Here is a 14,187-nt window from a genome sequence, read left to right as displayed (position 1 = left end):
TGGTTCCTTGTTAGGCCTCAAAGTATAGCAAATACCTCTTTAGGCACAGTGAGAGTGAGTCCATGTCTGGGTTACCTGGTCAAGTCCCAGGCACAGCCAAAATTCAGAGTGGGACAGTACTTAAAGAGCTAACAAGGTGATTCATACAAACTAGTATTAATTAAATGAAAAGTTATATAAAGAAACTACCATAGACCATTAGACATGTGTAGTCAGATCACTTTTTTTATGGTGTAGTGACTGTTGTTAGGCAGGTACAGTATTACTACCCAAGGACAAAGTATATAGAGTTCATAGACCTAATGAAATCTTATGAATCTTGATATCAAACAATAGCAGTTTTCATGACAATATGGATATCCTTATCATTTCATCATTATTTGGGATAACATGCAAGAGGCCCTGAAAAATAATTAATTACATTACTGATCTTTGTCAAAGAAATTAAATACATGTTTATAGTTGAATGTCAAATTTAATATACACGTAATTAAAGAGGTGCAATTAGCATAACAAGTTCTTTACATACCACCACAGAGTTTCCTTACAAAAATGTCTGGAAAAGCTGTACAGGTTTTAAAGGTGTATTGCAAGCACCATAATTATTATAGTGTCCGGTAGTGGTTATAGTGTCAAGAGGCCCGTGGTGACATTCCCAAGGTACGGAGTCAAGCGATTGTCAGTCAGTTTATCACTTACCTGGATACATTCTCCTGCAATCATCATATTGTCCAATTTTGGACAAAAATCATTGGTTGAAAAGTATCAACTGACAGTATCAGACAATTAATTTATTGCAAATAGGAACAGAACTGATACAGCTAAAGAGTAATCAGAACTTTCATTTTAGAGATAGCACATAAGCCCACAGTGCTTGAGGGAAACAATTAAGTGTCAAATTGTTCAACAATGGTTTGACTCCTTACTATAGAAAGGCACCAGGACTAAGCACTGTGGTGGTTATGTTTTTTTAAAATCACCCTTTAGATTTATAATCATATAACAAGATAGAAACATAGAAACATAGAATGTGATGGCAGATTACTATTCAGACTCATCTAGTCTGCACAATTTTCTAAATAATTTAATTAGTAACTGCCCTTATTTTATATCTAGGATAGTCTTTAGCCTATCCCATGTATGCTTAAACTCCCTCACTGTATTAACCCCTACCACTTTATCTGGAAGGCTATTCCATGCATACCCTACCCTCTTGGTAAAGTAATACTTTCTGATATTATTTTTAAAACTTTGCCTCTCTAATTTAAGACCATGTCCACTTGTTGTGGTAGTTTTTCTTCTATACTGTGTAGACTTCCTTTGTGTATATAAATGTTTCTATCATATCCCTCCTATCTCGTCTTTCCTCCAAGCTATACATGTTAAGATCCTTTAACCTTTCCTGGTAAGTTTTAGCCTAGAATCCATGAACCATTTCAGTAGCCCTTCTTTGAACTCTCTCGAAAGTATCAATATCCTTCTGGAGATACGTTCTCCAGTACTGTGTACAATACTCCAAGTAAGGTCTCACCAGTCTCACCAGTGACTAAGTCTATATAGAACCATGGAGATTACAATGAATGATGTTGTTGTTCATCATTCATAACAGCTTAAAAATAAATAAACAAAAGTGTTTCTATTCTTTCGATTTGATAAATAATTCTTAAAATGGGATCATTTTACTCTCAATTTCCAATTTAAAAACCTTTTTTTTTAAGTTTTAAAAATATGGAATAGAGAATGATAATCTTACCTGCCCAGCAGAAGAATATATAAATTACGAGGTGCGTTAAAATAGGCCACATTGTGGAAAGAGTTCAGTGTTGACAGTTTCTTCTGCAAGAAGTGATGTGTTTTATGGAACTCCTTTAATGTATCTGTGGAACATTAAAATGAACAGTCAGTCATGAAAATTAGAAGAAATTATACTGTACATAAACAGTACTCTGGGACAAATGACGTCAACATCAACACAATAATGTACCTTGATGGTGAACATCTGCTTTTCTCTAATTTCATTTTATTTCTAAAAATATCAAAGTTAAATTCAAAGTAACAATTCACATATTTTCTTAATACATAGGATGTTATTGACCACAGTTCAAAAGTCATAGAAAGATTTACTATAGAGGGAGAGGTCTCCATATTCAGGACTGTCCCACTGAAACCTGACAGTGGACTCCCTTTGAACCATGTTCAAATTGCACCTTGAATTAAGTAAGTCTGGGGCAGACTTTAGGATTATACTGAGTAGATCACCATCATTATACCAAGTTATTCCACAAACAGGCACACATGTCAATTTATAACTTATGTTACACTTGTTGTTTTAAAGTTTCTGTTTCACATAAGTTCATAAACTTCCAATTATGTTTTGGGACATACACATACATATTAGACTTGCAGATTCATTTCATTGCAATTGATTTGCAATTCATCTGAATTTGGGCAGATTGAGTGATTGTTACAATTCCCAAACTCCAAGCCAAAATGTAGCCATACAAAATGTGCAATGGATGAGCATGTTCGTAATGATTTGGGCATATTAATACTAATTTAAAAAACTTGTTCTATGATTCAATATGTTCAATGTGCAGAATAAGTAATCAGATGACCCAGTAAACTCAACTGAATTACCCATCTTTTAATTAGAACATATGGACACATTTCCAAGGAAAGGAAACACAAATTTGAAAAGTACTAAATACTAATTGTATGCTCAGAGAGACACGATTTAGAGTAGATACCTGTTTAGAATTGATAATAAACAATAGCATGTGTATTTTTTTTTTTCAATCATCCATGGACATTAACACTCAGGAACATGCGTGGAGCAATTTGAGATAAATAATAAAAACTATTTTTGCCTCAAGCTAAATATTGAACTTTAGGAGGAGCATTTTCAGCAGGCTAATGATATTTTTACAGCTGATTGACTGTGATGGTCGTCTTCCAGGAGGACAGAGGATATTTTACGTGGATTGTTTTTAAACTAAGTTTACAAAATACAATTGTCAATGTACTCGTCGTTCAGCAGAAAATATAAAAGAAGAAAATTCAGTTAGGAGGCTTAAAACAATTAGTTAGGTAATAAAAAATAGAAGAAATTTACTCATGTATAATCATTGTGGTTTTTTTTAGTTCTTTATATTAAAGATTTCTATGGAGTATTTCGGTCAATGTGAATTTTTTCACTTTATAGTGTAACTGTATTAAAGTTTTCTATGCAGTATTTTGGTCAATGTGATTTTTTTTTTTTTTTTGTAGTGTCACGAAGTCCAGTTGTACAACTGGATGAGAGATTGTTAATTGTCAATTCGTAGAAGGCACTCATGTGGATGTTACTTTGGCATGTACCACTTACCTAGAGATTGTTGAAGAAACTTGTTGGCCTTGGCAGGATAATGCAGCCTACCACACTGGAAAAGTTGTTCAGGAATGATTTGAGGAACGTAACAAAGAGTTCACTTTGTTACCTTGGCCTACAATTTCCTCATATCTCAATCTGATTGAGCATCTGTGGGATGTTCTTGAATAATAAATCCAATCTATAGAGGCCCCAACTTGTAACTTGAAGGACTTAAAGGATCTTCTGCTAATGTCTTAGTGACAAATACCCCAGGACACGTTCAGTGATTTTGTGGAGTCCATGCCTCGATGCATCAGAGCTGTCTTGGCAGCACATGCAGGTTGTCAAGAAAATGTCCCTTGTGTCCTAAGTAACATGCACAAACTGATCCCATAATAGGAAGGTAACCATTCCCACTGATGTTACACATTTTATGCACTGATAAGCAGCAAAAGTGATTGTGTTGTATCAGAGTAAACAGAGGGATGGTGGGGAGGTGCACTGCCTATGATGAGATAAGCTTGTGGGGTATTGTGGGCTTAGGATAGAAAATATGTGTATGATGGAGAAGAGACATAAATAGAAATAAAAGTGATTTAACTGCTAAATGTCTGAGAATTGAGCAATGAATTTGCCGGAGCATGATTTATGTACTAAAAACTCTTCATTAGGATAAAGTGGTTTTTGGTGACTATAGTATCCCTTTAAGTAGAGATATATGTGACTGCCCCATCATGCTGCACAGGCCATACTGATATGCTTGATGTCACAACTAGCAAAACCACAAGCGCCCATTTTTCATTTATTTATATACTCTATCTTTTATGTGAACAGAACTATCAACACAGGGATCTAAAATTTTCAAGGTTATTTCTTTTTTTACTTGCCTTTCAGGCAATAGCCAGCCCTCCCCTGGTTGACATACAGCGTCTTTCTTACTTTTTTGTGATTGGCATTTCGTTTGTTCCAATCAGATACATTTAGTAATTCCTTTTTCTGAACACAAATCCCTAGGGCTCTGGTACAATATATTCCAACAACATCTGTTTTCCACAGAATAACAAGAATCGGCATATTTACCTTTTACTCAGCTGAATATACCCAGGGGGTCCATGCAGTAGAGGCTAAGAAAACAACCCTGTTACACAACATTCTTCTTAGGGCTGATCAATAGTTAGTGAGAGTTTAATAAATAAAATGTGTTTAATGTCTGTTATTGTAGTAACATTTTGTTTGTGAAATACATTCTTCCTGGTATTAAATGGTTGTTTTTAGGAATCCTTTATGTTGTATCAAAGTAAACAGAGGAATGGTAGGAAGGCACACTGACTTATGAAGAGATATGCTGACACACAACATGTGAATTAAGGGGAAGGGGCATTTTTTTGGAATATCAGTTTTCAAGGATGTGAGCTGATGGAGGATTGGAGCTTATACTGGAAAAAATGTGCTGATTGATAATCAGACTGGTGGTGGAGCAGGAGAAGGAATTAAGGAGAAAAAAGGGGAATTGAATGCACACGTTTGCGCCAGATGGCATACCCAGTGTTACATGTGGGGTTAACCAAGATTTCAAACTCAAGTTCATTCTGTTTTCTATATTCACAAATGATCTACCCTTGGCCTACAAGACTATTATGCACATATATGCAGATGACAGCATAATCTAAAAAAAACAAAACATACCAACCTGATACTTTTTTTACGACAAGATGTTTCTGAAATTGAGATATGAATTTAAAAAAACAAGTTGTTCATTAATATTGACAAAACTGTCACTACAGTATTTTGAACAAAGCTTAAATTGTCAAAGCTAAATAATACTGAAGTAAACATCAAATTATGAATACATTTCATTTTGTACCTAGTAAGCTCATGTAAGTACCTTAGAAAGTGGCTAGACAGTAACCTCTCATTTGGACTAAAGTCTTGTGATCATGGGAATATATATCCACACATCAAACGTATTTATTTAAGCCCAGCACTCTATGTAATTAACTACGGTATGTCAATGTATCTACCATCACTATCATTTTGATATGTTAACAGAAATATAATAGCTAACACTTGAATACAGACATAATATTAACTTTATATTGTTTAATTCATTATCACTGCTACCGTAGGCTTCCCCACTTCCTAAGAAACATACTTAGTCCTGTCCTTCAAAGACCCCTGTAACCGAAGATCTACTTGCTGCACCTTGACGCACCTCACTTACAGTCTCCTCATACCGAGAACACTGCAACTGTTGCAAAAAAAACCTTTCATAAAATAAAAATAAAATTCTTCACAAGTCTCCAATCTCTGAAAATGATTTCCTATTGCTGTCACCAACTAATTGTGTCATTTAACAGATATATTTACGTGTATGAGTGTTCCATAATATATTGAAAATGAGAGACATCTCAGAGCAGTGTGTATATATATATATATATATATAAACCACGTTGAGATGTCGGACTAAGGACAAAATACATTTTTGACATAGACAGTGCAAATCAAATCTCTCTCACTCTAGAAATGTATATTCCCATAAGTAGCAATTAATGAACACACTTCTAACAAAATACATTTCGAATTCTGTTTAATAGTGCAGCACTCATCTTAGCAAAAGGTTATTGTGTACTGTCTTAATCAGAAAACTGGCTGCGGGATGACAAATGTATACAGCAAGGCTGGCTCAGTGGGGAATTTCATGTAGGAGCAAAATGTTTCCTAGCAACTCTCTTTGAACTGGAGGGGTTTGCATCACCCTTGCATCTGTCAAGAATTCTTAAAAGCAACAATTTTACACTGTGAATCACCACAAACAATACATTTCACAATTTAATTGTAAGCAGTTACAAAGCGTAAAACATATTTTATTTGTTAAAATCTCACTAACTATTGATCAGTCCTAATTGGAATGTTGTGTGTTTTTTTTTTGTGTGTTTTTTTTCTCAGCCTGTACTGCATGATCCCCCTGGGTATATTTGGCTGATTAAAAGGTGAATGTGCCGATTCTTGTTATTCTGTGGAAAACAGATGATATTGGAATATATCGTACCTGGGTCTTAGGGATTTGTGTTCAGAAAAAGAAAATTACTAAATGTATTTGATTGGAACAAATAATCTGACAATCACAAAAAGTAAGAACAACTTTGTATGTCAACAAGGGGAGGGCTGACTATTGCCTGGGGGGGCAGGTACAATAAATGTCCCTGAAAATCATAGATCCCTTTGTTGATGGTTCTGCGTACAATATATAAATACATGAAAAACAGAGGCTTGTGGTTTTGCTGGTTGTGACATCAAGCCACCATCAGTATAGCCTGTGCAGAATGATGGAGCAGTCACATATATCTCTACTTAAAGGGATACTGTGGGGACCAAAACAACTTTAGCTTAATTAAGCAGCTTTGGTGTATAGATCATGTTTCTGCAGTCTCACTTCTCTACCATTTAGGAGTTAAATCACTTTTGCTTCTGTATAAGCAGCCCTGGCATAAAAGTTTCATTTTCAATTTGATGTTAACTTGTTTTAGAAGTTTTTATCTACTGCTCTGTAGATTGAACTTTAATCACACACAGGAGGCACCTGTAGGCTACTAACAAAGAAACAAAGAAATTCAAAATGAAACAGACTGTGCAATAAAGGAAGTTTAAACATTAGATGTATCTTTACAGAAAATGTGTAGGGAGACTGTGTAAGTCACATGCAGGGAGGTGTGACTAAGGCTGTATAAACAAAGTGATTTAACTCCTAAATGGCAGATAATTGAGCAGTGAAACTAATACATACACCAAAACTGCTTTATTAAACTTAAGTTGATTTGGTGCCTAGAGTTTCAATTCCAGAGACACAGACTCTGTTATCTGCTACTTCTTTGTCACCAGTGACAGCTAGATTGTTTTATGAATCTGTCATTTATGAACAGGTCATAGTCTTGTCAACCCCAGATAGTTAAAGTAGACCATCCCATTCCTGGATAACATTGTGATTGTAGACCACATGCCTATTTACAAGCCTACACAGTCCTGAGCTAGCAAACGCCCTGTGCAATTCTTGCCTGTGGCATGACTGTCCCGTTTGATATACCAACCCAACTCCTATTTTAATCTGCTAACAATTTGTGTAAAGTTGCAGCCAACATCTACCTTGCCAGCCCTCCCATAATAGGATCCTGGGTATAAACGACCCTTCCGCCTTCCCCCTTTGTCAGCCCTCCTATGGTGTCAATCCAGAGTTCCCAGCTGTTGTACTTTGACTTTTATTGTTCTTTTTAAAACTATGGCAGAGAGTTCAGAAGGCTATATTCCAACAATATCTGAGGCCAAGGTTTAACAACCTTGTGGTCAAAGTTCAAGCTCGCTGTGGTTCAAATCACTTCTTAATTTACTTAGGTACAGCCCATTTAAAAACCTGAAAAAAGTGGACACAAACATTGATCTGGACACTTGAGTTATTTTTACTTATGATAACAGATTTGTAATAATAACATGTTTAGAAAACTTGAACCTTGAAAGCAAGAGAACTATCAAGGTATCACTCCTGGCAAAATATTTTTTAAATGCATAAATAAACTATCAAGACAGATGTCCTCGTAGTGTTGCCAGAAATTCTAGCTACATTTCATGAATAAATGTGTTACTTGTTGAAACATGTTGTTTGGGAATGGATACTTTTTGAGAATTTATATTTCTTCCTCTGACGGTCCAGAAATTAGTACAGTGCTTTCATGTTATACAAATGTCTACCTCCTCTGACAGATTCCTTCACAGCTTAACAACCTTTACTGTGATGTCTGATAGGTCCAATCACAACAGCTCTCAGTAATCCCATAGGGGGTTATGGGAGAAATTAAAGTTCAACGAAACAAAACAAGAACCTCCTGATTATCTGAGCTACTTCATTGTCTGGAGAGAGCTCCATACAAACATGTATGGAGGCATGTCATGCAAGACAGGCTGAGGAAATTACATAGGTAGCGCTGGGGGGGAGGGGTGTGCCGCAACTGGCCGTCTGGAATCAGCATGCTGTGTGTGCTGGTGTCTAAAGCAAATTTTGCACAGAATTAATAACAGAGAGTCCAAAAGTCTTGTTCTTCAATGGTTAATGACACCACAATGGTGCTGCCAGAGGTACAGTTATGCCTCCGTATATGAGAGTATATGCTCCAAACTTCAAATCACGTAAGTGGTCATGTTGCTTGGATTTATCTTTTAATAATAGGAAATTAAACTATTAACAGTTTTTGTTCAAAATAATGATTTGCTACAGCAATGTATGTAACAGGGAATCTCAAAAGAGACCTTGATGACAGTATTTGGCTCATAAGCATCAAATCTTAAAATAACATATATTAACACATTATTAACAAATATGTGAAAACTGAAAAACGTGCAAATCAATGGAAATGCTGTTCACTGTGCTTAATCCTTAAACATACACAAATGCAACAAATACATGACTGCAAGATGGAGAGGAAAACTGAAATAAAAAAATAAAAATAAAAAGCTTACTAGGGGAGACCAAATAGTGGTGAGTGGACACTTTGTGTCCTGACCATTCTATAGTACAGTGCCTCTAAAGTATTCACAGGCCCATGCAGATTACACTATTTGATATTCTTTGATCTATATATTTTTTTATTACTTTTCATGTATACCCCTGGGGTCAATATTTCAAGCCCCATGCTATTTGTAAGGCCTAAATATTACGTGCCCATGTAAAGATCCCTCTACATAATCTCTGAGGATGGATATGGTAACAGTACACTCAGGGAGTTTCTGATTTAAAAAACGAATCACAGTGAAATTACAGATTTCTACAGAATTTTAAACTGTGTGCCCTGATATATTTTTAGATCCATTAATCCTGCTGCTGTCAAAAATACCAAGGGTCCTCACAGAGGGGAGTCATTGGCACACTCGTTAGGGGCGTACTTTCACTCACAAGTCGCTTGGATGCCAGTGAAATTCTGAACGTGTCAAGTGTATTATAGTTTCTTTTTCAATTCCACTCCCCATCTTAGAGCTGTGTATTAAATATATGCAAACTTTGCTGAAATATTCCAAAACCATATAGCAACATATCATTTCTAGTTATTTATCTCAAAACATATTTGGCAGTTGGGCAAAAATCGCAGATAAAACATGCATGTCAGCATCACAACAAAAAATGTTTTAAACAATTATTTATAAACAAATCATAGTTGTATGATTGCCATTTACATTAACAAGACCAATCATAAATCCATCTTGATTTATGATTGTGTGAAGAATAATCGCGGATCGAGAGAAAAGAGTCTGTCCTTGAAAAAAAGATTTTGTTTAATCGCTTTTATCACCGTGAGTCAAAAGGGCACAAGAAGCAGAGAAGTCATCAATGTTACATCTCAAGTCAACAGGACATAAAATAATAAGTTATACAACATTTTATGTTTTAACCCCTTAAGGACACATGACATGTGTGACATGTCCTGATTCCCTTTTATTCCAGAAGTTTGGTCCTTAAGGGGTTAAAAAGTATGACGTAACATAGAAACAAAACAAAATTAAGTATGCTCTCTTTCACATTAGTTGCCAAAATATTCCGCTCTAACATATCAGAGGTTGATGTAACGCGGTTACATGGTTATGTAAGAGGTTTAATATATTATGCAATGGGGTCTTGACTCGCCATCACTCTAGCAAGGTACCAGACTATGAATTCAAAAGAATATTTAATTTTGTCTGGGTAGATCTATCCAAGGAGTTAACATAAGGTTTCCATGTGAGAAAAATGCTTTTATTTAAAGGGACACTATAGTCACCTGAACAACTTTCGCTTAATGAAGCAGTTTTGGTGTATAGAACATACCCCTGCAGCCTCACTGCTCAATCCTCTGCCATTTAGGAGTTAAATCCCTTTGTTTATGAACCCTAGTCACACCTCCCTGCATGTGACTTGCACAGCCTTCCATAAACACTTCCTGTAAAGAGAGCCCTATTTAGGCTTTCTTTATTGCAAGTTCTGTTTAATTAAGATTTTCTTATCCCCTGCTATGTTAATAGATTGCTAGACAATGCAAGAGCCTCCTGTATGTGATTAAAGTTCAATTTAGAGATTGAGATACAATTATTTAAGGTGAATTACATCTGTTTGAAAGTGAAACCAGTTTTTTTTCATGCAGGCTCTGTCAATCGTAGCCAGGGGAGGTGTGGCTAGGGCTGCATAAACAGAAACAAAGTGATTTAACTCCTAAATGGCAGTGAATTGAGCAGTGAAATTGCAGGGGAATGATCTATACACTAAAACTGCTTCATTTAGCTAAAGTAATTTAGGTGACTATAGTGTTCCTTTAATGAGGTTTCAATCCATTTTGAATAGGATGGACATTTTTGTGTTAAGCAGTGATAAAGGATAAAGGAGGAGGGGACGGTGTGATCCAGTGGTGTAATATGCATTTGCATACAGCAGCCAGGGTCATGTGACCTAATTTAGATATGTTCTCCGCCTACTCCCAATGTAGCTAATGATAGAGTAACACAAAATGGACTACCCAATAAATGATTTATATAATCTTTATAATGAAATAATGATAGAGATCTGCCCCGCCAATTCCTCACTTCAAACAATTAGCTGAATCCCACATTTTTTAAAAAAGCACTGTTTTTGAGGAGAGTAGTAAGCATGGTATGCAATTTTCAAGTGCATTTCGTAATAATAGGACGATGGGAATAATTAAAATTTCTAACAGCAACAACCACCTTTTTAAGTTGAATTTTATTAATTAAATATTACACTTTAGATAAATAAATATATTGATGAGTGATCAATACAGTTCATAACAATGTTCTAAACATATCAAAGTGTTAAAATCTGTGTTTTATTTTAGATAATGTGTTTGTGCATTTGTGTGTGTGTGCATTTTTATTTAGGTGTATGTTTAGGCATGTTTGTGTGTGTGTGTGTTTGGGCAAGTGTGTGTGTTTTGACAAGTGTGTTTGAGAGTGTTTGTGAGTGTGTTTGGGCATTTGTGTGTTTCTGTTTGGATGTGTGTGTGTGTGCATGTTTGGGCATGTGTGTGTGTGCTTCTGTGTTTAGGAGTATGTGTGTCTGTGTTTGGGGGTCAAGCTGTGTGTGTAAGCAAATATATGTGTAGTTTGGGAAATAAAATTAGGCAGAGTGTACAATTGTGTTACATAAAAAAAAAAATGCACTCATGGATTCAAACATCTTTGGCAAAAAAAACATACTTTGGCAGTGATTTACATGTTCTGCTGATAATAAACCAGCTCTATTACTCATAATAATTCCTCTCAATTTAAAGGGAGGCTGTCACTACTCTGGAGATTACACCAATGAATACAACATTGTAAATCACCTATAGCTTGTGTTAACATTTGCTCCATTTTCTTTTATATTTGTATTAAAGAGTTAACAATTGACATTACAACTCAGCTTACTCAAGTTCAATTCTGGCACAGTCAGAGCTCACATTGTAGAAGGAGACATAAAAACTATGGGGGAGATTTAGTAAAGTGTAAAAGTAGAGGAATAACCAATCAAATGTGCCTGCTGTTTCCCATGCTGGTTGGTTGCCATGGTGATTGCCCCAATGGTAACACTTTTTTAGAACAGAACACCTAATGCTCTTCCCTATGCCAGATGTGCCCAAAAAGTAGCTTTACAGATATTTTATTACTACAATTGACATGATATGTTGCCATTTTAAAAGGCATTGTGGTTATAAAACATCTGGGAAGTAAATTTTCGGGTACCCCTGTTCTATGCTCTTACTGTACTGACTGACAGGTGTAAAAGGCAGAGCTTGCAACAAAGATTTAGAAGGAAACAAAATGGAAAAGCCCAGGTGCTGGATAGAAAAAACAGCTATATATTTTTCGGACCTTGCAAATACATATTTGTTCAATGTAAAGGACAAGTAAACATCACAAAAAAAATCTTGGGAACGGACTGTTCCTCTTTAAGAGAAAAATGTATGCAAAAAAAATGTGGACATAAAATGTGGACGTTAGACTTACTAAGAAAGATGTTGCCAATTCTGGGAGGGTGCGGATCGTCCAGGTGCTTGTAGATAGTGCTAGGCTCTGCTCCCCTCAGGCAGATCCAACCCTCTCTCAATAGAGAGGGTTGGATCTGCCTGAGGGGAGCAGAGCCCAGCACTGCACCCCCTGCCCCATCTATAGAGCACCTGGGCGCTCCACCACAGCAGGATCGGCTATGGTTCCAGATACACCTGAGGCTTGACTCCAAAGGAAAATCCAATGACCCCTACATTAACACATGTGTGGAGACTTGTCTTGACACATCTCTGCCTCACTATGTTATGTCCTCTCATTCTCTATCCATGAGTGTGCTGCTGATGCTCTCCTAAAACTCAGTGAAACAAGCACATTCTGCACCGCCAGGTATTCAATGTGGTCCCACCATTCTACCTAACTAATAGAAGGATGTTAAGCAAAGTTCTGTTCTCCAGCACCACCTGCAAATAGTCACCACATTCTGATCCTTATGTAGCCAGGTAGAGCACTATACTACTCATATTTACTTTTAAATTGATGGCTATCCTTCTGCACCCTCAACCAGCTGTAGAGATCCAGGGCTAAAGATCCCCACAGATGGGCCTTCAGCCCCAAAAGCCTTCCTTTCCTCGGAAATGCCTATGATAGTAGGGTAAGAGAATGGGCTTTCGGTCTGGGAATTCGTGTTGATTGTTTCACAGATATTGCCAGCTGCTTCACAAAATTCACTAGGAATTGTACACATAGCTTCCTTGTTCCATAGCGATTAGATAAATATTATAATATGTTGCTTGCAGTCTTCCTTTAAATTTATCCCCTACACATTTCTAGATCAAGGTCATTCTTTAGCTAGCAGAATCTTTAAAGGCATAAATTCTAGACACATTTTTATGATGATTCTACTTTAAGTTAAGTACCATTAAACTAAAACCACTTCTATCCTGGAAGAAATATTAATTGCACAGACTACTATTCTTCTCAGCATCAAACTGCACTGTCTTTTTATAAAACTGAAATTGTAGAGGTCAGCTAGAGTGAAAGGGGTGAATGAGAAGAATGGTAAAAGGACTCACTCAGCCAGGTAATTAATGATGCCAGAAAAACAAAAGGTTATTGAATACACAGCAAATGCTGAGTCAGTCTCCAGAAGCTTATAGAGTATCGCATTAGTATAATAATAAACTGCAACAGAAATATAATCATAAAAACCTGTCCAATATTATCTGATATTTCCAGAGAGTAGCCGCAGAAAATGCAAGTTTCCATTTTAATCCGTACATGGACAGTTTACTCACTAAGAGATGGCACAGATCACTAACGGGGTACTGACGAAATTGAGTACACATGCTTGTCCGCATTCCTAATTTATTTTTAGTTCTCAGCAATGGTCCAAGTAAAGTTCCAACTGACTGCATAAAGGTAAGGATAAATATATATATATTAAATACTGTTTTAAGTGTTTAGTAAGACAGAATGATGCCAGGATATTCCCGAATATCCCCATAACCCATTATTTAATATTAGGTATATTCAAAGTGAGCAATAATACATTTAGTTGTGAACATGTGTGTGAGGGAACATATCTGTGAAAGGGATAATCAGCTTGATATAAAGGTAAGACTTCACTTTCTCACTGGCTTATGGGGTTAAGAGTGGTATGGAATGCACAGAAGGGTGATGGGAACATCCAAAGATGGATGTAGTGTTGTCCAAAAGAGCTGGAGCTCTCTTATTTCAAGACTTTTTTACAGTGTCGACAGTCTATATTTGTTGCCCTGGCAGCATCCAGTGTACTTAACAATAGTGGGTATAGGAAAAAAATAGTA

General features: G+C 36.2%; 1 protein-coding gene across 5 annotated transcripts in view; it reads right to left on the bottom strand.

The window, feature by feature from the left end:
- Positions 1 to 14,187, bottom strand: part of CNTN1 (contactin 1) — a 144,228-nt gene that overhangs the window by 87,069 nt on the left and 42,972 nt on the right. For all 5 annotated transcript variants that reach the window (XM_063446921.1, XM_063446924.1, XM_063446923.1 and 2 more), the window contains one exon: positions 1,754 to 1,877. In XM_063446921.1, coding sequence (XP_063302991.1) covers positions 1,754 to 1,805 — 52 coding nt within the window. In that variant the 5' untranslated portion in view covers positions 1,806 to 1,877. The remainder of the gene's footprint in view (positions 1 to 1,753; positions 1,878 to 14,187) is intronic.

The sequence above is a fragment of the Pelobates fuscus genome, chromosome 3 (genome assembly GCF_036172605.1).
Source record: "Pelobates fuscus isolate aPelFus1 chromosome 3, aPelFus1.pri, whole genome shotgun sequence".
NCBI lineage: Eukaryota > Metazoa > Chordata > Amphibia > Anura > Pelobatidae > Pelobates > Pelobates fuscus.
The sequence above is the reverse complement of the archived record's forward strand: the minus strand, read 5'-3'. Positions and strand labels throughout refer to the sequence as shown.